The sequence below is a fragment of the Fusarium flagelliforme genome (genome assembly GCF_020744385.1).
Source record: "Fusarium flagelliforme strain FIESC 12 MPI-CAGE-AA-0113 chromosome Unknown B0J16scaffold_4, whole genome shotgun sequence".
NCBI classification, from domain to species: Eukaryota; Fungi; Ascomycota; class Sordariomycetes; order Hypocreales; family Nectriaceae; genus Fusarium; species Fusarium flagelliforme.
The window spans coordinates 2,806,434-2,833,925 of NW_025763506.1; the positions used below are offsets into that span (position 1 = coordinate 2,806,434).

The 27,492-nt window shown below is 48.9% G+C and overlaps 6 protein-coding genes across 6 annotated transcripts; 3 read left to right on the forward strand and 3 right to left on the reverse strand.

Moving 5' to 3' along the window:
• Positions 1–1,976: 1,976 nt before the first annotated feature.
• Positions 1,977–4,283, reverse strand: B0J16DRAFT_135028 (ABC1 family-domain-containing protein). Its single transcript, XM_046121793.1, has 2 exons — positions 3,286–4,283; positions 1,977–3,232 (listed from the first exon to the last, which is right to left on the reverse strand). Exons 1-2 carry the CDS (start codon positions 4,038–4,040, stop codon positions 2,020–2,022), a joined length of 1,968 nt encoding a protein of 655 aa, XP_045983156.1. The 5' UTR covers positions 4,041–4,283; the 3' UTR covers positions 1,977–2,019.
• Positions 4,284–7,210: 2,927 nt separating this feature from the next.
• B0J16DRAFT_135040 (SUR7/PalI family-domain-containing protein) lies at positions 7,211–9,970 on the forward strand. Its single transcript, XM_046121794.1, has 3 exons — positions 7,211–7,595; positions 7,658–8,990; positions 9,040–9,970. Exons 1-3 carry the CDS (start codon positions 7,406–7,408, stop codon positions 9,575–9,577), a joined length of 2,061 nt encoding a protein of 686 aa, XP_045983157.1. The 5' UTR covers positions 7,211–7,405; the 3' UTR covers positions 9,578–9,970.
• A 1,732-nt stretch (positions 9,971–11,702) lies between these two features.
• B0J16DRAFT_267696 (uncharacterized protein) lies at positions 11,703–13,385 on the forward strand (the record flags this gene model as incomplete). Its single annotated transcript, XM_046123454.1, has 1 exon — positions 11,703–13,385. The coding sequence occupies one exon, from the start codon at positions 11,703–11,705 to the stop codon at positions 13,383–13,385; it is 1,683 nt and encodes a 560-aa protein (XP_045983158.1).
• A 1,248-nt stretch (positions 13,386–14,633) lies between these two features.
• B0J16DRAFT_320302 (uncharacterized protein) lies at positions 14,634–15,984 on the forward strand (the record flags this gene model as incomplete). Its single annotated transcript, XM_046125562.1, has 3 exons — positions 14,634–14,941; positions 15,007–15,149; positions 15,194–15,984. 3 exons carry the CDS (start codon positions 14,634–14,636, stop codon positions 15,982–15,984), a joined length of 1,242 nt encoding a protein of 413 aa, XP_045983159.1.
• A 403-nt stretch (positions 15,985–16,387) lies between these two features.
• B0J16DRAFT_341908 (uncharacterized protein) lies at positions 16,388–18,475 on the reverse strand. The gene is made up of 3 exons (XM_046127859.1): positions 17,917–18,475; positions 17,427–17,716; positions 16,388–17,285 (listed from the first exon to the last, which is right to left on the reverse strand). The coding sequence occupies exons 1-3, from the start codon at positions 18,040–18,042 to the stop codon at positions 16,781–16,783; spliced, it is 921 nt and encodes a 306-aa protein (XP_045983160.1). The 5' UTR covers positions 18,043–18,475; the 3' UTR covers positions 16,388–16,780.
• A 2,838-nt stretch (positions 18,476–21,313) lies between these two features.
• B0J16DRAFT_341911 (raptor N-terminal caspase like domain-containing protein) lies at positions 21,314–26,733 on the reverse strand. Its single transcript, XM_046127860.1, has 3 exons — positions 25,987–26,733; positions 22,077–25,675; positions 21,314–22,025 (listed from the first exon to the last, which is right to left on the reverse strand). The coding sequence occupies exons 1-3, from the start codon at positions 26,359–26,361 to the stop codon at positions 21,809–21,811; spliced, it is 4,191 nt and encodes a 1,396-aa protein (XP_045983161.1). The 5' UTR covers positions 26,362–26,733; the 3' UTR covers positions 21,314–21,808.
• Positions 26,734–27,492: the final 759 nt, after the last annotated feature.

Below are 27,492 nucleotides of genomic sequence, written 5' to 3' on the forward strand. Positions count from 1 at the left end.
GGTACAGCAGTGCCGTAACATCATGCGATAAGACCTGAGCTAAAATATTTTCCTAGCGACAGGATTTTTTGCTTTTCAATGTCTTCAATGGATCTAATCACGCACGTATCACAATGATTAGAGCTGGAGCCTTGGGTGTCCATGTCTTGCGCACTTTGACTCTCCCTGACACAGTTCCGGATGCGGACGGGACCCTTCAAAATGATTCGCTAGGTGCTCCGTACCTACCTAACGTTAGATTGTTTTTCTGCAGCGCTAACGTAATGTCCGTCCAGGGTCCAAGACAATCTGACTGGGTGGGGTCAGGGGAATCAGGGGCGAGGGAAGCGAGCCCGAATCATGGACGGATGGATTGGATGGAACCAGCCCAGAAACCTAAGTACTAACCTAGCCTCCACTACCTACCACAGAGAAAGGGACTAACTCCGCTTATACTAATACATACTATCCATAGTATGTACCTGGTAGCCGGCGGTTAATTGCCTTATGCAACAGTCGTAATTTGAGGTCAGGCTCGGCGATAAGCTCTTCTTTGGCCAATATCCCCCCGAATTCCTATAGTACTTACGGCCGTTGATCAACTCCCGTCCTTGAACTGCGTGTGTAGTAATTACGGATAACCCAACTTTGATGAGTGGGGTAATGGGATAGCCCCTCTAAATCAATATGTACAATTGGTTCAGCATGGATACAGATCAAAAGGTCCCTGAGTTTATGTGCATGTGGACATTGCTGCAGAATAGAGTGAATCAAATGAGCCCAGTCGTTCACAACGTGGTTTACAAGCTACCAATATAAACAATATATATCCCATCTATCACAGGCCACATCTACGTGCCTATGTACCCCAAGCTACTAGATCTCAACCTACTAAGGAAAGGAGCGTTTGGTTTTATGTATATGTACGGGACGAGCATCTGGCAGACTAGCACCCATCTTTCTTTAGCCCTCCAGGGCTATATCGAACAAATCGACCCACTGATGCAGGTACATCACTGTCAGTTCTAAACTGCCGCGCCACCCGTTCCATTCCCCAACTCAAGGATAAGCCCAATGTGCATCCACAATAGAATAACTCTCATCTTCGCCAAAGTGCCGTGGGCCTTGTAAGAAAACCGAGTTCAAAAAGGCATCCAGTTACGGATATGAGGGAAAGCCAAACCTGCTAGATTGTGTGCAGAAAAAAATGCAACAATTTTTTATTGCAGGCGTTCTGGCGCATGTAGCCGAAGAAACACAAGGTTCACTACGCTAGCGTGCTTTCAGATAGATTTCCGATATATTTGAGCTTGGCGAGCTCCATTATTGACAGGATCAACTGTGCCTTGGTCACGTGACTATATGATAACATAGTACTGCTAATATCAAGGTCTCGGTCACACAATCGGTGCAGACTATAGCACAGAATCACATAAATGCGTCAAATAACCGGAGCATACTATGAATGTAGGGTTAGTTGGTGTTTGAGCGTTTGCCATGCTATGCATTGACTGTTTTGACTAGGGTCGATCGTTGCACACATTGATCCACTGAGTTCACACATTCTATTCACGATGTGCGTTGATTGTCAAAGCTTCGAATATGACCATTAATTTATAGTATGATAACTGCCACGCTATGGCCAGTATAGGGTCAGTTGAGGGCAGAGTTCGGGTCAGATTGAAAACTGCTCCGTGCGACTTAGTTGCGATGTCATAATGGTAACGGATAGCAGCCGTTCCGTCATGTCTAGGCATGGGATAATAGCTACTAGCCTACGCTTTAGTATGTCCAACTCATAAACTGGTGTTTTTTTTTTCGGTTTTTTTTGTATCACAATGTTTCAGGCTCTAATAGTATTGGAAGATTAGATCTAACAGAGCTTCTATCAGCATCCCAAAGCGCCAGTGCATCGGAAACACGTGCTTCGTCCCTTCGTCATCTATGTCTATAAGATACAAGCTTTCGTGCAAAAAAGGGTCTTCATCATAATAAGTGTACATCGATAGTGCCAATTCACCGAACCTGCGTGAAGAAGGTTCAGCCGTCGAATACATCGTGCTGAAGCTCAATACCAAAGTCTGATGCGACGTCCTTCATTCTCTTTTCCATCTCATCCTCCATGCCTCCTCCAAGGCCTAGCCATTGGCGCAGCTTGAACATGTAGAAGGCTATATCTGATGCTGCCATGACCGTCTTGAAGATGACATGGCGCCAGCGGTTTTGAAGGCGCTGACTCAGTGGTAACTGGGGATCTTCGAAGAGACTGCGGCTTGCCCATTCACCCATCATCTTGACGCGGTTGACAGGTGAGCCCAAGTACTGGTTGTTACCTTGTACAATCCTCATATTTCGACCGATAAAAATCAGCTCCTGCGGCCACTTCTCTTCATCTGCTAGCATTTCCCGAATTCCTTGCTTCATTCGCTGCTGCATCGCGTAATGTCGCTCGGCGGGTGTCTTGCCCTCAAGTCCCTTCATAATACCATTACGGGTACGATTGTCCCCGCCCTCATATGGTCGCAGCAACGTCGCGCTCGCGAAGAGGTCTGCCGCTTTTATACCCCATGCATCCGTCACCCGCGAAATCGTCTTGTTGTCGAAAGTCATTAGCGCCTTCCAGAATGTAGCGTACTCGTTTCTGAATTTTGGAGACATGTACACGTACAGCCCATGGTCAATCAGCACGAGCTCTGCGCGACCGTTGGGCAGACGTCTGATAAAAATGTTACCTGGATGCGGATCACAATGAACGACTCCCCATTTGAAAATTTGCGCAGAGAACAAATCCACCATGGTAGTCATGACTTCCCGCGGGGACAACCCCAGTCCACCTCGGCCTCGTCGACCTTTCCATTCTTGACGCTCTGGTTTGAGATTCTCCTGGTAGGGCCTCGTACGAAGCTCGCGTCGAGCGGCTTCGAGGTCGATTTTGGGTAGTGGACTTCCAGCACCGGGTGAGCCGTTTCCATGCCCACCGAGCCATCTGGAAGTCATTGCTTTCTTATCCCAAAGCCTTATGCCCTCAATCCACTCAGTCACAAGAACCCGTTTTGTCGTAAATTCGGGATACACTGTGGGGATATAAACTCGTCCTTTCAAAGACTTCTCTCCGTTGACCAGTTCTCGCATCTTCTCTGAATTTTTGGCCTCATTGACGAAATCGGTCTCCAACTCAAGCCGCTCCGTGATGAAGGGCACCATTTTATACAATGGGAGATCGAACCATTTTGAATAGATCCACGCAACTGTTCTGTTTGGTGTCAGTAGGTGTTTATGGACTGATTTGCTATGGACCGAACTTACTTGAAAGCCCACAGATCCCACGATATTTGTTTAGCAATTTCTCGTTTCTGGATCTTGACAGCAACTTCCCGTCCGTCTGCAAGTCTAGCCCAGTGAACCTGAGCAACACTTGCACTCGCCCGGGCTTTGCGCTCCATCAGTCCCATGCCCTCCTTTCCTATGAAGCTAACGCCAAATACTTCTTCAACACTCTTTCCAAAATCCTGGCGTATCACAGCTTCAACATCAGTCCACTCGTCCTGCGGCGCATCGTCAAACATACGGCTGAACATTTTTTGGAACTCGGGTGGAAGCACGGCGCTCTGCATCGCGATGGCCTGCCCGATCTTGAGGTACAGTCCTCCATTGGCACGCAACAAGTTGAATAGCCGTTCGGCATTGCGGTTATGCAAGTCCTGTACGGTTCCGCCTGTAAGAGGCTGCGGTCGAAAGTTCAGCTTGTAGTCGAAGGCCACGAGCAGACCAGTTCCGAATGTGCGCAGCGAGCGTCCAAACCCCGAAGCATATATTTGACGGTCACCAAGATATATTACACCTCCCACGGCTGATATAATCAGGAGCTTCCTAGCCAATCGCCTTCCACGTTTGTATTCTTTTGCCCGCCTAGGCGCACCGAGCTCTTCTGGTGATGGCGGTCGCATAGCCTGGAAAGGGCCACCGGACTGTACTCTCCGATGAGATGGTAACGCTGAGGATCTGAACCGGGAGCGCATGTTGGCGCGCGCCGATGGACTGAGCATGGCGTTGCGCAACATGCTGGACGTAGGTAATCAGCTGTGGGAACGAAGCATGAGCGGTGCGGACAAAGCACTTGTAAGGTGAAATTCAATGACGAGACAGTAAAGGCGACGAATATCCGAAGGCGAGATGTAATGATGTTCCTTCCTGTGTCATGGATGACGTCCAGCATAAAAATTCCGGACAATTTAGCTTATCGCCGGAACGGCTCGGAGAATCAGTGGGCGATGTAATCATCTTCCACAAGTCGGGGCAGAATCGTACCGATTTCCCGACTCGGCCGTGAATTGCTCATAGGCTTCTTATCGGCGCGGGGATTTACTTGCCATAATAGCAATATGAATCAATCGTTCTTTGCAGCAGTGTCTCGTTCAAAGTACTTATCAATTCAATTGACCTCCACTACTACGTACCTACTCCCAGGAGATACCTACCTAGGTATCAGGATGTCCATCATGTCACTGACGTCATCGAACAACGTCCTCGTCGCTATAGAAAATGCATTTCACGATTCTCACATTCTTTGCATGCTAGTGGAATAGGATTCTCAAAGATCTTGGGTTGCTAAATCCAAATCAATGTCACATGTAGAGAGAGGTGATTGATATCAAACATACCACTAGGAGTAGTCGTCATTGTCAGACTCTTGATCGTGTTGAGACGATATTGTTCTTTAGGGTAACTAAACTGCCATCAGAAACTCGCAGTTGGTCACACGTAACATGTATTTTTACTCAGATAATGACAATAGTGAATGGCATGATAGTTAAAAGTACTTATATAGTTCTCTATCTCATTCGAGGACTGCTAGGTCTTTGTGTTTTCTATGTTGGCGGTTATGCTCTCATGATCCCACACTTACCTTTCCACATAACCAGTTGCGAAAGAATGTTATTTGACTCACAAATGCAGCTGTTGAGTTAATGTAGACCACTATGCTTGCTACATGTACTGCCTTGCCATGTAAGCTTACCTACCTATACAAGATTGCAGATTTTGACAAAAAACTTCGTCGTGTATCTAGGGGTGATTCGAGGTTCAAGAATCATAAAATCCTCAGCGCGGCTCGTCCACGTGCTAAGGCGCCGCGTCAAATAGACAATGCCCTTACACGTACTTCTTGAATTCAGGGACATGAAGCAATCGTATCAATTAATAGACCAACGCGAGACTTGACAGTAGAGAGCCGAAACGTGGAGCTTTATGCAGTTTGTTTCATGATCGGGACGAGCTTATTGAGGATCGCCGTGCTAAAGATAGTTCCACTGCAACAGAGTTGCACAGGCAGTCCAGGGCAGCGGAGAGCCTTAGATCCAATTGTTGGATGTCAAAAGTTACCAGTCTAATTATTATCTCTCAAGAACGAACCGAATGAAAATAAAAACACAGCATGAGGTAGCTCAGCGTTACCAACCGATGTCTTGGCTGACGAGTCTAGGCCCAGGAACATCGGCCCGCCGCAGATTCCTCTATAGAGAGCAAAGCGGCAGCGATCTGCAGGTCTCAAGAGGCTATGCGACATACAGGCGAGACGAGACGTTGGCTATGGCGGGACTTGTTCACTAACCCAATAACAGACAAACTTTCCTGGAACTCAATTGACTCCAGACTTGCGTAATCGACTGCTGCATACACAAAAGGGAAAATACGGATACTTCCTTCGTGTTTGTTCTTGGACTTGCGTTGGTACCAAACATGGCAGCATGCGCCACAATGTGACCAAGTCGTCTCAGATTTAGTGATTGCTGAGGCAAGACGGAATGGAAATTTGTTAGATTTGAGGGTTGTGGAAATGGAGAAGGAACAAAATTACATAGGTAGTAAGTCGAGTGGTGGTCACCTGCGTGCCTGGGTACCTAGGTACCTAGTGGTGTATTCGGCTCGCATGAAGTCTTCTCAGTCATGGTAATTGCATGAAGTCAGGTTGGACCAAAACGGACAAGATAACGAGACCAAGCCGAAGTATGTAACAGAGAGGCGCGATAGAAGGAAGATTCGTATGACTGCTTGCGAAAATGACGCCCAAGACTCGTGGGATTGGTGGGCTTGCTGCAACGGTAAAGGCCCACATGGGGTCAACCTTCCATATCCACAGATTGGATGCTGCGATAAGTTAAGTTAAGGTGTGGATGGATGGTTGGAACTTGGAGGGATAAGCACGACACGAGTGAGAAATTAAACTTGTGGCTGAGATTGTCTTATTGGCAGCCAACATGCGGCATCATGGAGAGCTGGCTCAAACCTTGAACACGAAGCAGTTATTGTGTATGTACTGTACTGTACTTGGGTAGGTACTCCTTCATTGACTGAGCTGAGTGATTGAGAAGAGCACAAGCAAGGAGGATCATGAGTTAATTTGAATGGGACGGCAGAACCGACCGACGCATAGAAATGTCCATATTTCTGTGACGACTTTGGTGAGATTGCTGGCCAGCCGCGAACAAGAAGGACCCGACGCCCTTGGGGTGTCAGAAAAGCTGACCGGCGGGAACGTAAGTTACGAAATAGCTTGACCACTTGACCTGAACTTAGGCCACACCTTAGACTACTTTATTCTGACACCCTCAGTCTTGGAGGACAATTTCTCTGTTACCCAGTAGCGAAGGCCCCTGTGCCTGAACTAGGGCACCACCCAAGACCAGGGCACCATGATACACTAACCAACTACAGACTAGCGTATAACATCCCAGCATCCTGCTAAGCCACATGGAGTCAGCTTTGATAGAGAGACGAGCAAAGCACCAGGTACCTTAGTGGATGTGGGAACCTTGTCTGATTACAACCCAAGACCCAAGGTGCTCTCCCCTCCTCATTACTCGATCCTCGACCACATACACTCGTTCCAACTCGATTCTTAACTGGTGTAACGTATCGAAAGACGTTCAAGATCGCGCCAGCCGTTGGATTTCCCGAGGATTTCATATGCCAATCGCTTGGTCACCATCGTTTATATCACCAAGCCTATCGATCTGACGACGGCTACACACGATAAACTCGCGGCGCTTGCGACTGTGTCGCATCTTAACCCATTACTCGGATCAACTGTCGAATTTCACACGAAGACCCATTGGCAGGCAGAGAAACGGCAGACAGTCTAGGAAGCAACTATCTCGAGGAAACGATACGAATTGGATCAGATTTATTACTCTTCGAGACGTCTTCACCTACTTTGACCCTATCGCTTCACTGAGAGCTTGTCGACGTTTTTTCACTTCTTCTTTTTCACCCATGACATACATCAACTCCACAGTCGAAACAAAATCTAGTCACAGGTTCAGTCTTTAAGATCTTGACGCCTCTGTCCCCGCGTCTTCACGACGTCGGCTGCTTGCTCTGTTGTATTGCTATCAGTCTTCTACCAGGCGCTTAGCGCACCGTCACCATGTTGCGGCCCGGCACACCGTTGACTGTGCTGCTGTTTGCGGCCTTCGCACTGCTTTTGTTAGCTGTGATATCGACCCCGATAATCGAGGCCATTCCACTTAGTGATTTTGGGGGTGTTACCTATGGCGTGTTTGGCTACTGCCAAAATGGCAAGGGATGTAGTGGTATCGGGGTTGGATACGACACTGGTCAGTTTACAGCGACAAAGAAAACACAACCCCGTCTTGGACCTCACTGATGTTTTTCGCAGCTAAACTAGTTGGAGATGATGCTCAAGCTTTCGATCTGCCATCCGGCGTTCGCAATACACTTTCGGCTATTCTTATCGTGCATCCCGTTGCGGCACTTATCACGCTGGTCATGACCATCATGGCAGCTGTGTCGCATTTACACGGACCATCGCACTCTACAAGATATCTCCTTATTCTGTTTATCTTTCTATTCATTGACTTCCTAGTCTGCTTGTTGGCATTTTTGATCGACGTGCTGCTATTTGTGCCACACCTGGCATGGGGCTCATATCTGGTTCTGGCTGCTACGATTCTCGTAGCCATGAGTGGGTTGGTAACCTGTGCGATGCGTCGCACTTTAGTCAGCAGGAAAGACAGACAGAGACGCATCGCCGACAATGCTGAAATGAGCGGCCAGAATTATTACAACAGAAATCCTCAGGACAAGACGGCCGTTGAGGCTGGAATCACCAGACAGCCGACTTTGCCCTCGTCGACTGGTGGCAATGGCGTTCACGACAACCTCCCAGCCTTTGCGTCCTTCGAGCAAAAGAACCGAAGTGATCAAACCAGCGAAGAAGTCCCCCTTACCCGCCGAACAACATCGAATCGGTCTCCAGGTGTCCCCCATGAAACGGCCAACGTCGGTGAGGTGGCGGCTTTTAATAGAAGCCAAGACCAATTCGGGACCCCTATGGACAACCGCCCTGATCCATATGTGACCCGAAGGGGACCTTCACCAAGTACGAGCAATCGTGGAAGAGGAAACGGGGGAGGGCACCGCGGAGGAAGGGGAGGTTACGGTCGCGGAGGTTATGATAATTATAGCGCTCCGATGCGAGGCCGTGGAGGTTATGCCCCCCCTGGACGGGGTGGTTACGGACCTAGAGGTGGACGTGGAGGATCTGGTCCACAAGGACGAGGCGCCTTTGGCCCGGGTGGAATGAGAGGAGGCCCAACTCCGCCAGGATACAGCAACGGACCTTATGATCGAAGACCGTCACCCGGTCAAAACTATGCCTCAGACGTCCCACTATCGGAACCATCCAATGGATACAACTCGACGAACCCATCGATGCCCAGCTTGAACACGTACACTGCCTACCGCCCGGAATCTTCATTGCCACGAGCTGAATCGCCACCGCCTTTACCAGGAACTGAGCCTGCTACTGTAGGTGGCCAGCCAGTGGAAATGGACGCATCCCCAGTCGTACAGGGCCACCAGGGGGGAGGCTATGGGCAGCTCAGGGATAGTGATGCAGATGTGGCGGGTATGGTCGGCCTTCAGCAAGGACAGATCCTTCACCGACATGATACTATTATGAGTGAGGGAAGCAAGTATAGTACCGATGAGTATGATGCCTACTTACCTAGTTATCGATAAAGACTGACTTTGTCATAGGCAACCTGCTCCACCCCGTCCTGCTTGGAATCAGGGCGATGGCCGAAATTCTCCTAAAGCTCCGCCCCCTTTAATGGCGAGCCATCCTACAATTGTTCCTCCAGGAAGGAACACGCCTCCAGTTACGCAACAGCCTACGGCCATGGGAAACAGTAATTACTATGAAGACGTAGACCCTCGTTTCGCTACTGAGGCACCACTGGCAAACAACAACCTTCAACCGCCCCCAATTGAGCCTATCTACGAGGATATCCATGCTAACAATACGGGTGCGCGGAGCCCCGCCGAATCCGAGCACTCGACCTTTACTTCTATCTCTCAACGTGGCATTAATCCTCGTTGGAACCCCGGTCCTCCACCACCTCTGCCCTTTCAGCAAGGGCCCCCAAACCGACGACCTGTACATCACCAACAGCAGCAACAGCAAAAGCGTCAAGATATGCTTTTAGACACCCCAGACTTTCAATTACCCAGTTCACGGAGCGGGCGCGGTCCTGGTATGGTACCAGGAAGCGCCTACCCACCAGGCGGCTTCTAGTGAAAGAGCTGAATAGGCCTCTGTGCTGGTTCTCTATTCAATCGAAGCATTTTGTTATTTATTTGAATCGGCATCCAGTCGATTATTTTATCTCTTCAAGCTTTCTATTATTCGTAGGGCTATTCGCCCAAGCGACAGATACTACTGTCCTTTAGACCAAATAGTGTCTCGTTGGTTGGCTATACCTTCTGCCTGGTTACTATCATGCAGCCTATTATACTGGTGGCCAACTTATATTCTAGGCTTAGACGCCCCCCCCCCAACGATCGAGGTTACCTGAATTGTTATTCCCTATGTTATGATTTATCTCTTCTATCCATCCATGTTGCGGTCTGAGTTCAATATAGCGCCGGACGCCGTGATACTCAATACAGGGATATCACGCTACAGGCCAAATTGTGTGGCGAAATGGGAGACTTCTTTAATTTTTATCTAGTTTGAGGGCAAGCGTCAGCAAGAGGAATGATATTCTACCCGACAAAAAGGATACGCGAATCAGAACACGACCTTCTCTGCAAACAAAGAGGATATTCGGAGGACATATGATTAACGAATGCTGCGAGGGTTGGTAATTGAGATGGAATTTGGCCTTGTTCGTCAATAGCGGGTTTGTGACTATGCAATATCAGTCAACTGAATCTACTTCTGTGTTCACGATGTTAGCTTTATATACGTGTGTTGTTTGAACAATGCTGGGACCCAGTGATTTGATGTGAGGTGGCGCTTCTTACAAGTTGCTGCAACTGTCAAACATTCTACGAAGTAGCTTCTTCACCTTGGTCAAACTACAAATACATCGGTTTAACTGTTGAGCATTGATACTTTCTACATATATTAATGCTTCTTTGGAACAAACACAAAATTAACCCTAGCAGATTGCTTAACCGTATGCAAGTCTTCTGCAGCCCCAAGACTCTGTTGCGTTTCTACGTGAACCCAAGCCCACCCGTTGGCTTATCCCAATTGGCATATGCCAGGCAGTGTCCCAAGTTATAGATCCTCCATGGAGATGGCCGTAGTAGATTTGAGCTTCTAACCCTTTTTTTGCTTTTCACTTGTCACTTTTTCTTTCTGGTTATACATGATACTGATCAAGCAGGGGGTTGTCTTGGTATACCCTATCTTGAAGCAGTTACTATTACGAGCAGTAACAGAATCTGGATTAGCATGCCGTTTAACCTTAGGTAACCGCGATATAAGTATTTGGTTGAAATAGAAGTTTTTATTCGATCGTGGGCGTGTAAAGGAGCACTCCCGTACTCCCGTCGGCTGTGAAGGAAGTACTTAATTTTGCAAAGCACTCTCGCATGATATCGCCTGCCTGTTGGCGCCTGCTGGCACTGATGAGCACTGTCAAAGTTGAAGACAACAAAAAACCAATAGAAGGCTGATCCTGCGTCGTTTGGTGTGCAACTATTAGTATGCTTATTGAAATTATAATTCTATTCAGAACAAGCTTGGGGCCCAAAAACTCACCTTTCCTTGTGGTGTGGATTTTGCACAGTCTCCTTCTCTTCGCCTGAGAGTTTGATGTTTGGATGAAACTGATCAATATAGAGCTTAAATTATTCACCATTTGGACTATTTGGACCTTGCGTTCAGTGAGTAACTGGCTCTGATACTATTCACATTCGCATTTGAATCTTGCCTCCTCCCGCGTTCCTTCTGTGTTCGGCAGTGTGGTTTGCGGAGGAGACTGGACGGGAAGGAGCCCCCTTGGTACCTTCCTCCGTTCACTTGACTTGCACGTCACCTTCCGCCTTGATTGGTACACTTCTTCTTCACACTCGCATCAATCTCTTACCTCCTCGATCTTCCCACTGTCTTTCTATCACACCGAATTCTTCTATCATTGAACTACGATCATTGTTTTCAGCAATGGCGAAGGCTTGAGATCGCAATCATTCGTTCCATCCCAGTATCTTGCACTTCGAACATATTCACGTTCACATCGAGTAGCCCTCCTTTCCTTCTTTTCTAAAGAGATATTTGCCCTTGTTCTTCCCAGGCTTGCTCAGAAAGCCCGATACACCGGCGACTTTGGACAATCTAGCAACCCAATCTAACCGGCACCTTCCTTAGATTTCAGGGATCTCAATCGTCCTTATCATCTCTGACGGACAGGATGTATCAATCCGACTCAATCATGGAAGCCCTGTCCTCTCCAGTCAGCATCACCTCTTCCACTCCAACCGCCCCATCTTCAGCTTCAAAGGTCACTTACACTACAGCTGGCACCCCGTACAACCCCAGTACTTCTCAGCCACTGCAACCACCAGCTCGCCGAGGCCGCTCCCTCAAGTGGCCCGCCGGTCTTCCTGCGGCGGGACTATCTCTCCTGCCCAAGTCTGTCCTTGCAACCCTGCCTATTAAGACCGGGACTCGATCTTCTTCCCTTCAACAGTACAATCCACAGACACAATACGAAGGACCGTCTACTCCTATGCCCGACACCGACCACGGATGTGTCAACATGTCTGCGCAAGTTCACCGAGTCGGATCTTCAGCAACCCCATCACCGCTTGCCTCCCTCTTTTCAGAGACTGAACAAGAAGCATTCACGGATGTTGACCCAAGCGAGGAAAGCGACGATGATTGCGAGCCTGGCATGGACCCGCTGCTAAACATGACAGTGAAGTCTCTTCACAATTTGGCTTCTTACCCGAATCCGAACCAGAAGCGAGCTCAGAAGGCCCTTCTTCGAGGAATCAAGCCGGCTCTGGGCTTGAAGTCAACAACGCGTAGCGACGAACCATTTACCCCAGCCAGCTGCTCTGCTGGTCTTCCTAAGGCATTCAAGTACAACACCGATCCACCCAGCATCTTACATACTCCCCGAATAGAGACTCAGCTCCTTGGGAGGTCCGTCGAGCATGTGATCTGGAACAGCCACGACGACAAGCTGCCTGGTCTCCCGTCTGCGGCCCCGGAGAGCTTTGATCGCGCAGTTGGAAGCAATCCCAACCTTATTCCCAACAACCTTGGATCGGCCACACGTACTGTCTCGTCAGGCGCGCCACTGCCACTGACTGCTGGACCTCCTGGTCAACGACAGTACCGCCCATCTACCTTTGAATCCACCTTCAAGGCACTGCACACTAACAACTCTGCCCAGGATTCTAGCCAGGAAGAAGAGGAAGACGATGTTCTTGTTATTACCCGGCAGACTCTACAACAAGCAGGCACCAACACCATAGGCCAAATGCAGAAGTTAACCCCCTTCGAGACGATGCCTTCATCGGTGTCCAAGCCTCCTCTGCCCGTGTCCACAATAGCTGTAGACTTCACCGAGAACTCGGGTGTCAGCAAGGAAAATGCTCGAGCCAGTGCTTTCACCAGCTACACAACCGAGAGAACAATGCAACCTTCACACATGGCGTCCTCTGGGTCCTGGGGGCCTACTCTGATATCTGATTGCTGGGCGTCATCACGTGAGAACAGTCGGATTCGATATACACGAGGACCTCGACTCTGGAATACAGAAGATATTGAGACTCGCAATGAAGTGGTTAACCGCGCTTGGTATAGTGGAGCTGACTTCCTCCTGGCTTCACCTGATGAGATTGCCATGCAACTTCAGCCACCCAAGGGGAAGGGCGAATTTGGCGCAATTGGAGATGGGCGTCCTTCCAAGAAAGGCGACTTTCACCACCCGATGAGCATCGACGATGCCAATCGCATGACAGTGGCGGAACATGCTCGTCCATTGTTCAACATGGCACATGTGAACGTACAGCGGTTTATGGAAGAGGAACGGCAGAACTGCGACGGGGGCCGTACTCCAGCAGCTCAAGCCGTCAAGTACTGAACAGTTGATTTGAAAGGACGCGGAAGGTGGGAGTATGAACTATCACTTATATAATGCACTATACATGTCAGCATGGTATAGTTTCTGGAAAGACGTAGGCAGATGGTGACCTTGTGTTAGCCATTGCAGGGCAGGAAGGTTGGATGTCTTTTGGGTTGACTGACAAGGTATCTGCGATATGGCCGGCGACGCATATGCCTCGAAGGACACGAAGTGTCAAATACATGTACTTTGATCGGCTCGCATAGCAGCAGTACAGCATCTGGGACAAGGACGTTTTACTGCCTTCGGTAGTCGTAATTGACGATTGAATGAAGAAGACCAATTATAAAATACTGTTTGCAATTGCATGATTGACATCATTAGAGCAGATGTAGTCTCAAAAACTTACTGCCATTATGACTTGGTTGATTCTGATCCCTATCTGTGTTTGCTTGCTACGATAAGTTGTATCCATGTGGGAGTTGTCGCAAGGAACCTGTCACGGGATATCGACATGCAGCTGGCGCAAAGCCGCAATGGCACATGTCAAAGACGAGACATTGATCAGCCACGTCTACGCGGTATTAGAGGATGACGACCTGAGAAGACAAGATTCGTAAAGGTGTGTTGTGTGGGTGGGCCCAATGACGTTCGACCAGGGGCCCCGATCTTCGCTAAGGGATCTTATCTAAACCAATTTCACATCAAACAGTGAGACAGGAACATCCAAAAGCTTGAATTCACGCGTACGTGTTTTTGTCCAGGTGGCTGTTAAGAGTTGCAGTACTTATGACACCGGCCCAGGTGCGTCACACTTGTCCATGAGCGTTAGCTCAAGATATTGGATAGCAACCTAATCTTCATCATCTCGTCCCCCTTCCCCTCCTGCCTCCAGTGCGTTGGTCCACTTTTCGACCTGCTGGCATCTTTTTCTCACCATTCCTGCTTCTGCCAACTTTCAAGCTTCCCCATTTTAACTTCTGACCTTTTCAAACATAGGTTCTGAACACGCCTGTTTACTGTACACCTGTGGCCAGCCCGTGTATTGCAAAACCTTGCTTGCTTCGGAAATTCAAGTTCGACCACGTTACTGTGATCAACAACCAGAACGCAGAGCGGAATTGGACATAGCCCGATTTTACCCACTTCGACGAGAAGAAGGCCACGATTCGGGACGATCGCTCTGCATATCAGCCGAAATCCTCAAACGAAAAGACACGACCACTAGAGAGAACAGGCTTTAGCTGAACAAGTGAAGCCATCACGATGGTCTACGTACGACAAAAGGAGCTCCCGGCGCTCCGCGAGTACAAGTACTCCGGAGTCGACCACTCGTTGCTCTCCAAATATGTTCTCAAGCCCTTTTATACAAATTTCGTTATAAAGTGTTTCCCCATGAGCATGGCCCCGAACGCCATCACCTTAACGGGCTTTTCTTTTGTCGTCGCAAACTTTCTGACTATGCTATGGTATACTCCCACGCTGGACCAGGACTGTCCCTCATGGGTATATTACTCTTGGGCCTTGGGGTTGTTCTTGTATCAAACATTTGACGCTGTAGACGGAACACAAGCGTAAGTGAACGGGGAGGGATCGCTCACTTTTCTGTGAGACAAGTGTGCTAATTCGGGCGACATAGGCGACGAACCCGACAATCAGGACCTCTTGGCGAGCTCTTCGATCATGGCGTAGACGCTTGTAACACATCTCTCGAAGTCCTTCTCTTTGCCGCTTCTCAGAACATGGGACAAAGCTGGCAGACGGTGGCTGTTCTATTCGCATGTAAGTTGGCTTTGGCATTTCCAACCATGATACTGACTTTTCAGCTCTCTTGACCTTCTACGTTCAGACCTGGGAGACTTATCACACTAAGACTTTGACTCTCGGCATTGTCAACGGGCCCGTTGAAGGCGTTCTTGCAATTGTCCTGGTTTTCATCTTTACTGGGTATGTCGGCGGTGCACATTTCTGGCAACAGAGCATGTTCCATACCATTGGTGTACCTTCCACTATCGGTATCCCTTCCTTCATCTACAATCTTACCTTCACCGAATGGTACCTTGTTCAGGGCAGTATCATGCTGGTTTTCAACACCGTCGAGTCTTCTCTCAATGTCATCCGCGCTCGCCGTGCTCGTGGGGACCGTTCCCGCGGTGCTCTTCTCGGCCTCGTGCCATTTTTCAGCATCTGGTCTATGGTCATTGCTTATCTGTACCTCCAACCCAAGATTCGCGAATGCCATCTCATTCCATTCGCTCTCTTCGCGGGTCTGGTCAACGCTTACAGTGTTGGACAGATGATCACAGCTCATCTTGTCCACTTGCGATTCCCTTATTGGAATGTGCTGGGTCTGCCCCTCGCTTTTGGTGTCATCGATTCTCTAGGCCCCATCTTTCAGCGAAATCTCGGTGTCGGCTGGCCCAGCGCTCTTGGCGACAGTGTGTACCAGGTTGCCTTTATGTTCATGATGCTTGGAACCGCTGTCGGTGTTTATGGCAGCTTCGTCGTTGATGTCATTGTCACAATCTGCGATTATCTTGACATCTGGTGCCTTACCATCAAGCACCCCCATGTTGAGAACGAGACTCCCCAAGCCAATGGTACCAAGAAGGACTAGATAGTGAATACTGAGACTTGGTCGATTGATGGTTATGAGGAACCAAGTCTTCGTATTGTCTCATTGGTCTTTCAACCGAGCATCTCCAAGGATTTGGACCGACAAGGCACGCGTGTTAGAAGGAAATGATAGAAATGTTATCCGTTGAAGGAGAATCGGAAACAAACCAGGGCATCTAAAAGGGGGCAGGAAAATGGCAATAACCATTGCTACATAGATCGAGACCCAAGAGCTTTTGGCAGGGAGTAGGTTTAACGAGGAGGGGAGGTATGATTTTCATGACGAAGGATTTTGGCTTTCTCTCTGGAGTTCTGCAGCGTATCTTGGGATTGTATTATTTGTACTCTGGGGGCTACTGTGTCTAAGGGGTTAAGGTATGGTTGTGTATAACGGAGGTTTGGTCTTGTTGTGAATTTATCTTGTCATTATCTGTAACCTACTATCTGCTATCGTAGTCGTGATCAACACGAATAGCGCTTAATGTTTTGATTTATCCCCTCGAGATGATCTGCAAAGGGAACTTTGACAATTATAAATAAGTCTTCGGTAGCACCCTTAATAACTCCTCGCAGCTAGGTCATGAACATACTGTGTATCTTTGACGAGAAGCCATAGTATCCCCTAGATAAATCGTTAAATCCCGAATACAAAACGCCACGCCATAAAGCCCCGACGGGCGGGGGTATCATAGATCATCCACTGATTTCCTGTACGTGATATACGTCAATCATGATAAAGCCATATATATAAATATATCGTTTTTGTCGAAGGGCCCCTTTTACGCTTCGTTGGTTGTTCATAGAAGGTCATCCGTGCCGCTAGCGACGCTTTGCTCGATAGCATTGGTAATTGAGCGCTCTGAGAAAACAGGGCCTTGGCCATCGCACCGAGCACAATTCTTGAGGCGCTCGCTCACGTCGGCTATGTCTACCAGACCTTTCTTGAACAATTCGTGAGAAATGATAAAGTCCCACGTGGCGCCTGCAGCGAGAAGACGTTCGCCATCATCGGAGGTAACGATGCGGTGAGAGGGTGATTTATTCGTGTGATTTTGCAGGACGTTGGAGTAGAAATCTGTGGGCTTGAAGCGCAACGGTCCCGTTGCAGGCTCGGGGGAGATGGAACCATGGCCCACGTGCGACGTAGCACGTAGGATCTCATTCTCGGTGGACATTTTCTGAAGATCGCGTTTCAGCCGCTCATTCTCGATAGACGATTGCTGCTGCGCAGCCTCAAGGCCCGCAAGCTTCGCCTCTAGATCTTTGACATGCCTTTCCTTCCTCTCACGGAAGGCACGCTGCCTGTAGAGAGTATGTTAGCTGAATGAACAACTGAGAGCAACTGGTTCATGGCAGTTGTGTATCAAAACAATGGCAACCGTGCAATAAAGGGTTCCGACTGCTGAACATCTGCATCAAGACAAAAGCGCAGGATAAACTTACGCAGCGCGGTTCTGTGCTTTTCTTCGAGATTGGGCAGGAGTCAAATTCTCATCCTCTTCGCTGCCTCCACGGGCGATTGATTGTTCATCGGGTGAGCCGTTCCTCATCGAGCCTCCTTGCTGTTGGTGAACTTGAACTTGGGAAGCGAAGACGTTCTGGCCCGGAGGCGTCGGAGGTCCAGGGAAACCGGATGTGGGCTGGTGAGGATTGGTGTTGAAGCCTTGGGCGGGTGTATAATCGAAGGATTGGAACTGATCGTTTTGGCTAGTAGGCAGGGCATCGTAGTTTTCCTGTGCAGATGCAAACTAGACGTCAGCTTAGATGCGCTAGTGGTATGAGATAAACGAGCTGCAGGTACGATAGCGAAGAAACCAAAGACCTTTGAGATCTGAAGCCCAAGGTTGATAGAGTAATGCTCAGGTAAGAAAACGCTAAGGCAGGGCTGCACCGGGAGAGTGGGGGGTGATCGCGGAGAAGAGCATTTACTGACAGGCGGGGATGCATTGAAGTCATCAGAGCCGGCGGAATGGGAGTGTGACGGCGTAAGAGGAGGAATTGGCATAAACTGGTGATAGGGCTGAGGGTTGGCGAAGTTGTATTGCCCGGTAAAATCCATTGTGGTCGTTTCAGAGGCGGTGGTGCGTTTGACGTTTGATGGTCGCGAAAGAAACAGAGTGGAGTAGAGCAGAGGAGACTCGAGTAGTTTACTGGGAATGACTGTGGCGGCACAGAGCAGACAGAAAAGCCTGAGATGATGGGGACAAGCGATAGCGAGCAGTTGACGACTCAATGCCGCTCAGAGAACGAAGAAGCTGGAATTTTTGGTCCAAATAGCAGAACAGAGTCGAACAACAAGCAGGTAGGACTGTATGGGGCTTTTGTCCACAGTCGTAGGTAGTAGGGAGCAGGTGGTGAGTGAGAAGGAAGAGGCAGGAGGGAAACGGAGAGCAAGCAGGTGCAATCGAGTCAAGGTGCGCACGGAGCAGGAGTAGAAGCAACAGCCGACCTAAGGAAGGAAGGAAGGGTCTCAATAAAGTATAACGTGGAATCCGTTTCGCGAACGGGGGGACGGGAAAGGTTGGGCCTGGGCCCTTTTTAAGAGACAGCTGTGGGTTCACGATATTGAAGCTAGCCGGTATCCAGTAAGGTGGAGGTGCCAATTCTGACTGGGCACGGCACTTACCTTTTGACGTGCATATATCGGCCGTTGCGTTGCGTAGCGTATTAGTCGCTGCCAAGGCCAGTGCCAGGGTTGGATATCAACATCAAGAGTCCCGAACTACAGTTTGTGACCGGATCTCTAGGAAGAGAGTTTCTGAAAGATAAAAAAAAGGCCTCAGAAAGGTTTCTCAGACTAACGAAAAGGGTTCCATGCCGCGTTCGAAGCTAAAGCGTCATCTGAGAGTGGTTTCGACGGGGGAGCTGCAGCAAGGCGGCCGACGTTGCGGTGCATCTAATTCGTTCTTCCTTCTTCCTTCTTTCTCTTTCCTTCTTGTTGCTGCGTCTTTGCTTTACCCGCCAGCTCAGCACGGTTGATCCAGTCATCTCGGCAGGATCCTGATGGCTGTGCAGACCTTCGAGGATAACTCGGGGATTGTGGGTGCCTCTGTTCCATCATGGCTACCATGCACATTAACGTTGATGCAGAAGTGGAAACCCAGAAGCTTTCCCTTTCAAATGCTGTCCTCGTATCATTCTATGGCATTGAGCAATTCCGTTTTGTGGCGTTGGCAATCGGGCAGTTCCAACGTCATGTTTCAGATATACAACGTTGAACTTGAGCTCGGTATTAGATACTACCTGCATACAGTACCTCACCTACAGGATAGTTAGTTGTCTCAGGCATCCATTGCTCTAATAACCCTGCAACTAACGGGCTCCGCTAATGGATCCATTTGTTAGCGAATGCAAAGATCCGTTCTAATGCATGCTCGAGCATTGATAGCATCCGTTTCCTCGTTCCTCTCCTTCGTCAGACGCGACAGCTTTTCCTCCTTCTGGTCCTGGGTCATTGTGGGGCATCCTCGTGTAGGTAAGCATAGAGGGCAGGGTCCCTCATGGGTTCCCCCATGGATCTGCACTTCACACTTATGTCCGGATCATGTAAGTCGGATTTATTTATATGCAGTATTCTACTACATTATTAGCCAGATTGAACATCTAGTCTTTTTGCAACTTTACGGGCCCTCCTTACACATCGCGAAACTATGCCTAATTGAGCAGGACCTTAGGCCGAATAATCTATCCTGTCCTGCCAACTTGACCACTTGCTTGGGTTCGCTGAACAACACCAAAGATGCGCCTCGCAACATAGAAAATGACCATTATTCGCAGCCTTACAGGGCCAATTGGTTATTGTTAATGCTTCGGCCCTTTTCTTGAGCACGCAACCCCGCTCTGAAGCCGGCCTACTACTACTGAGTTCAGCCTGGTCTTGCTCACCGAACCTATGTGGCATAGCAGACAGCAACTTCAGCCGTAGCCCAACTGCATCCGACTTCTGCTTAGTCGGCCGCCCGCCCGCCCGCTTCACCCGCCCACTTCACAAGGGCCATCAGTGAAAACCCATCGCATCGTGGGTTTCTACTTGTGCGGTAATCGCTATCAAAGACGTGGCTCCGCCGACGTCGTAGGATCTCTCGGGTTTTGTCTTACCATCAGTACATGGTTACATGTGAATGCAACTGGGGGCTAGTGATAAGGGAATACTACCGTATTGTTGATTGTCGGTACTTAGCTCAACCTCGGCGAGCATGGGCTGAGTAGGTAAATTTGACAGTATACGCAAATGATATGTCAAGCACAAGTAGTCAGGGACTACGGATAGCCCAAGGTCATGCCCTTTTTAGGTTTCCATCGACTAGCATTGTTAGTACATGGACGTTCTGTGTAACCAATTATAGCCAAACTTAGCTTCACGCATCCCCCGCTGAACTTGTCTCGTAAAGTATCCCAAGACCCTGGGTGCATAGGTAGGTAGTATGTGCAGCCCAGCAAACCAGATGCTAACACCGATGTTTTTATTCCGGAGTTCGGCTTCACATTTTCCACGGTACATACGCTCATAGTAAACAAGGCCTAGGAGAATCGACAAGCGGGCACGTCCTAGTGTGGCTTGGTTTCGGTGACGGTGTAGGTAGCTAGGCATGTTTAGAAGCTGCAGAACGTGAGGAAACGATTAGATCCCACGCACCTACTTGAGCAAAGAAACGTACACACCTCCTGTAGACATTGGCATATTCATCTGTAAAAGCTGCCCAAGTGGGATAGATACATGCTACATCCAATATCTAGATGTACTCGGGTACCATAGCCATTGAATCAGGTAGGACTGGAGAGATGATATGAGGCTCATTGCCGTCAATCCGACTCCTGCCCGTGAGCCAAAGCGCAAAACTAATGTAAGTAAGACAGCCAGATCACTTCGACTTTAACCTCACTCTTATCATCAGATTGTGGCTGCTGCAGCCACAACAAGACTGCCAGACTTTGGTCCTATCAACGTCTTGGGGCAACGACTTCGTGGATGCATGGAGTATAAGCTCATAAACCAAATGCCCACGCCGAGCTTCAAAGGGCAGCACATAACGGTTGCAACCACACAACCCAAGCCAATACTGTCACCTCCTTGAGGGGGGCCTGCCAGAGCTGGACAAAATGACCAAGTCTTCTTCTCTTCAGGTTGATATTATTTGCGACTATTTGCGGTTTTTTCGAGCTCAAAAAAGAAAACAGCTGTGTTGGTCACATTGCTTCAGAGTTAGACTGGTGGCGAGGACAAAGTTTCACGTAGTACCGTATACTGGACTTGGCTTTGTTGCCGGAAAAAGATAAAGAGTCAATCATTCTCGCATTCACTATATTTTTAACCTTCTAACGGTCTTAATGTGAAGAGCACCATTGCATACTGCATTAGTTAAACGGTGACGAAACATAGCAATCAGGAGATGTGGACGAGTGGCTGGAGGAGTATAGGCTCAATATACTCAAATTGCCCTTGATCCATCTTGAGCAAGACGTCCGTGCCGTAGAGTTCCTGCACTGGGAGAATTCAGATTAGCAATGTATTAATGATATTATACAGCTCTTCCATGTCCCTTTCCTCCGTCTAACGAAGCTACCTTTATAGGTCGCAAAGAGCACTGATCTTGGAGAAACATGCCCGTTGAAGAACGAGGTCTCGCTCGCAACCCTGCATCGTCTCGCTTCTCTTGCCCCGAACGCCGGTGAAATGAAAATAAAAATAAAAACACCAACGATGCCATATGCAACCTATACAGAATATATTCAAATGTCTTTCCCAAACCCTGACAACGGCAATGCCCACATCAACATCCTGAGCGTACGATCGACTATGCTTAGAATCAGCTACCCCAACGGCGCTAACTTGAGGACATCGATTCTGATTTCTCGCAGGTGAACAAATTAATGTGCTGGTCACCTCGAGCGGCGCATCCCAGGATCGGCCGATGAGGGTGAAATGCGGTTGCTGAGATAGCCGAACTACGATTCTGTTGCAGAAAGCTTGAGTAAGGCTCAACACTTGAGAGCTCATGACCGTCAAGATTGAACACCTTGACAGTGTGAGCCGATGTGCCCCTGACGATAAGTTAGCTCGCTGTCTAGAATCTAAGTAAATTTAATACTTACACAGCGAAGACTGGTAGATGTTCATGTGTGCTTGCGGTCCGGAGCGTGTCTCGCGTCGTCTGAAACGAATGCAAGGGCTTGTCCATGCGGATATCCCATATTTTTACTTTGCCATTTCTGCTTGCGCTTAAGAGTTCCCGCTGGCCACCGCGCTGCATATGAACGCTCTTGATCCATTGTCGATCTGATTCGTCCTTCCATTTGCGCACCATCGATTCCTGGGGTCTATTTCTCGTATCGAAGACACGAACAGCGCCGTCTCCGAAGCCAGCAACAAACATGTTGCCCGTCATTTGATCCGATGTCAGCGAAGTCACGCAAGACCCTGACCGCGCTGGGATATCCATGACGCAGGTCTCATAAGCCGCATACCATACTCGAATAACTCGAACATCGCCAGCAACAAGGACTCGCCCTGTGACCTGCTGCCAGTCGAACACCATACCTGAGTTGACGTTGCTGGGTACCATATGTGTCAAGGCACGCCATGAAGAAGCTAGCTCGATGGCTCTGTCCGATTCGTAGTTTCGATATACTCTGATCACGCCATCAGATGATCCTGTGAGCAGCATCGCCTGGTCGTCTTCGTTGATAAACTTCATATCGCTGATTTTGGAACCCTCGGGATTCCCGTTGCTGAACCGACTTAACCGACCTTGCTTCTTCCAATCCCACACGTAAACCGTGTTGCCATCGTCTGCCACAGCGAGGTGATCCTCAAACTGGTGAAATGTCATCTTCGCGGGCTGAGCTCCGTTGTTGACGATACCAAGCTGATTGTTCCACTTATGGCTTCCCGCTTGTTGCTTTAATGGTTGTGTTTCTCTAAAAATGGTTTCGTTTCGAGCTCTTCGCCACAGCCGCTCGTTGTACTCAGTGCTTCCTGGTTCATCTGCTTCGCTTGGTTTCATCTGCGGCTCACGGAAGTATTCAATCGACCATTCCAGGAATCTGCTCTTAAGTGGGAGTGTAGGAGGTTGCGTCAAATCTCGTTGTTTGTATGCACCTGAATATGGTTCATGAGCAACATTATATAGCGCCTGAGAAGAGGTTCGATCATTTTGTTCTGGTGGGACAGCCACTTGATTCGGAACAAGTTTGAGTGACGGTGATCGAGGTAGTGTTGGCGTTGTTGGTCGTGGTTTGTCTTCATTGGTAACCAACGAGGGAAAAAGCAAGCTAGCAGTTCGGCGCAATAGTCCAGGAGAAGGTAATGGTTGTGAGTTGGAAGAACCAGTAGCATTGTTGCGTTGGCTTGTATTGGGCATGTGTCTGTTTGCCAGTTTTGTCGCGCGTTTTTGAATCTCGGCCATAACAAGTTGCGTTTGAGCGCCAACCTTCGAGCTGAGAAGCGCGTGGTGGACATAATCTACCACGATAGTAGCTTCTCGTTGTACCTCAGGGTGAGGATCCACGCTGAGTACTAGAGCCAACTTCCATAGGGCCATATACACTGTATTGTGAGAAAGGCCGTGGGCCATTGGTTTGATGGTGCCGTCTTTGTTACGGTTCTCTGGCCTTGCATAATGCAACCCCATTTTATGCTCCTGGCCATCATCTTGGGGAGGGAAGATAAGATACTCCTTCTCCTCAACCAATTGCTCATAAGCTGCAACCAAGAACTTACTCTCAAAGCGAACCGCGAAATGTGACAAGAACACCACAAACTCCTTGCGAACCATCGGGCTTCCGTCATTCCCCATGTCAAGTATGGTCCATGCAATTGACTCCTCAATCCGAGCCACTTCATCTGTTAGATCAGGAATGCCAAGAAACGTGGTCATGGCATGAACCATTGCGGCTCGCACCTCACAGCATGGGTCTCTCACGAGATAAGCCAGCTTGACGTACGCGTTTTCCCTGATGCCCCGCCATTTTGCCTCTGGAAGATCCTGCCAGAGCTGACTTATACAAAGACAAGCCCATTGTCGAAGAAGGGGGTTCTCTTCGTTCTGAAGGTGGGTCAAACAGTATGTCATAATGTCTGTCTGGTTACAGACCATCTGACCATTCTTGTAGTCTTTACAAAGCATGGCCAGGATAAACGCACACATTGCCTTGTGTTCATCACTGTCAACAACAGGCAGTCCCTCAGAAGGTTTGAGGATTTGTGCGAAGTAGCTGTAGCCGCTATCTTTGATGAGATCCTGCTGACAAGAGAGGTCGACTGCAATAAGACGTGCCCATATGAAAACCATAACAGGCTTCAACTCAGCCGCAGCAGATTGTAAAAGCTTCAAAACATACGGGAAGATGCCTATACTGAGAGCGAGCTGAACAGACCATGGGCCCAGATCAAGGAACCGACCAAGCAAGATAAGAGCTCGCACACGATGTTGTTGACTGAGCAGAACCTGTAGTACAACAGGTAACTGATCAGGCGACTTTTGAGCCATCGCATCGCCCCTTGTGAGATAAACATCGAAAGCTGTAAGCTGTTCTGTGAAGAAGCTCGAATTCTGATACTCGTAGTCATACCCTTCGCTTTCCTTCTTTTCCAACGCGGGGAGCTGAGATAGTGCCATATCTACGGCTAGATCCCAAGTTTCCCATAATGGATGCTGATGGGTATCGGGAAGCTTAGGGTACGACTGAGGATGACAGCCATAGACAGTCATGACACGCTGAGCTAGCAAAAAGTTGCGGAACAAAGCTGCTACCATGAGGTCCTGTCGGAAGAACTTGCGGAAAAGATCACGCGGTAAGGTCGTCCATGCGATGCTATCTGTGATTGCGGTGAAAATCCAATTAAGTTCACCTAACGGTGTTCGCCGCTCTTGAAGTCGACCAGGTAGCTTTTTTGCTCGTTCTGGGCTGACTTTCGTCTTCAAAGGATTTTGTAGAACAAAAAACCACAATGCCATCTCGATAGGGGTGGTAAGACAAGCCGTGAAGAGATCAGCAGGTAGAAGAGGGTTCGTCGGGAGGTTTTCTTTGACAGCGCAGGCCGCCAGGTGAATATAAGGTCGAAAATTCGTTTTCGTGTAGTTTGGGTCTCTCTCTGCTGCTTCTTCTTCTTCTTCTTCATGCTTCTCGACAAATCTATGGTAATTGTTGAGAATATTACCAGCTTCAGAACAATCCCAGACAAAGATGGTAGGAGCTTGCAGCCAGTGTTGCAAATCGTACAGGGATACCGGAATGTACTGGGTGTAGTTTTTGTTAAAAACCCATATCTCGCCCGATGCGGTCGGCTTGGGGACGCCATGTCCGTTATAATGAAGGAGAACGCGCTCGTCTTTGGCATTTCTGCGCAACGAGATGCAGAATTTCTTTGTTTCCTCAACAGATGGGTCTAAGTACTGTTTATATCGTGCCCTTATCGCAAGGGTTTCATACTGTGCCTGGAGTGCCTTGCCAATGTTTTCGAGGGCTTTCTGAATTGGGGGGACCGTCGGATCCGTCCATGCTTCCAGTTTTGCGCCTGGGTTGGTCTTGAGTTGATCGGGAGGTTCAACTCCTATGTTCAAGCATACAGCGAGAGCTGCGGATACCGTCTTTAATCTGTCCCTCTGTCGCCAATCTTGGAGTTCGTATTGGGGTGGCTTCGGCTTGCCTGTCGTTTCATGCCGTTTATCGGTAAAGTACATATACCAGTTCTGCAAACAGCGTTAGCTTAGTAGATTGAGAAATGGCAGGCGTGTCGCGAATCCATCATTGTCTTGAATGCTGCAGTCATGTGTGTGTATGTAGTCATTAATAAAAAGCACGATGCACCATCAAGCGGCTAGAAGGCCTAGATACCGGCCGAACTTCGATAACTAGCGAGGTGCCTTTGTTCAGGTGCCACAGCATATACCGTAGCCGGTATTGCTGTATCCTGCATGTGTCGAGTATGATAAAGAACTCAGGGTCCACCGATACCGACTGGCCAGCACACAGGAAATAATTAAAATAAAGTCCAACTCACGTTAGCCAGCTGAGATATAATGTCTTCTGATTGATAATGGTCCTCGAAGCCGTGCCTGGCCCCCCAGTCAGGTATGTCATCTTCTACTGGGTCAGGCTCATCTATCGGCCGTGGCGCGTAGTCGCTCTTCGATCGAAGAAGCAACGGCTTCGCAGGCCGCGTTTGCTGGTGATGTTCGATGTCGTCTCTCGTCTCGAGGGCTATGCTTCCGTTGCGACGGTTCGGTGCGGTCAAAGGTCGTTGGTCGTCTTCGTCGCTTCTAATAGCGTCGTTCGACGTTGAGCGGCCGTTGGGCCTGGGCCGCACCGCTAAGGCCACTCCGTTTGACTCGGCTGTAGGCGCCGAAGTGCCATTGACATCAGATCGCAGCGCCATGGCGACCCGATGATAACGAAATACTGCTTTCGACGAGGTGGGTTGGCTGTGGTCAGAGAGCGCGTGTTGTCGTGACGAGCACGAGTTGGGCGGAAGTCTAGGTCTAGCGTTGGCCCGAGGAGCTTGCAGTAAAGGCGGGTGCGGGTAGCTTGTGGAGGAAGTGACGTCTAATGTTGCGACCAGTTGGCTGTCATGCTCTGCTGTGTAGCTTAAGCCGGCATTGCGAACGAGTGCTCGATTTATTGAGCGTGGTCAAGGCTTTGCACCGTCTTGCTCGATCAATTCAGTTGCAAGTCGCTGAGTAGAAGTAGACGAGAGGAGTAAAACCCGAGTCCTAAGAGTTTCGGTCTATACGATAGGTAGGTAGGTAAGTTAGTAGGTTCGTGTGGCTGACCAGGATAAAGCCAAAAATTAGGAATTCCTAACACACTAACGTTAGCCAACCACTGCTGGTGGTGCACGCTCATATGCTCGGATTCCCAATGGGATTAGATCTAGCTCTTCCTTCGGGTCTTCGAATGTGATACTACTCAAGAATTATGACCTATTAATTTTGATGCCACTGTAGTGAGTTGATACTCTGCCAGATCCGTAAGTGAGTCCAAATGTCCTCAACTCATTCATGAGGTACCAACCGTACGTTGTCTAATGCTCCCGTTCTAAAATCGAAATCTCATTTCTGGCCAACCACCCACCAAGCCGAAGAGAGTAGACAAGCAACAACACGAAGCTCATGCTGTACTGTCAAGGTACATATCAACGTCGGGTTATACCTAAAGTCCTACCTAGGTACCTAAAGTAGGTTCTTCTATGAAGGCCACTAGAAATACCACGCGTGACTCTGCACGTGGCTGCCTGCGAAGGTCTTGCTTGGGATCGAAACATCGATATCGTCTCCCGGGTAGCAGGGTGCTGTATCTGCAACTCATGATTTGTAACAGTCTTCATCGGACGTCACCTTATTCTCACTGATCTTCATCGTCTCGGCTCTCGCAATCTCAATTAGCACAACCAGTCTGTGTTACCAAAACACACAGATTTACCTACTACCTGCCTTTTGAACTTTGTCCCGCAGCATCAACAAGGATGTCATGGACTGTCTATCTACATATGTCAGTACATATTCTGGCA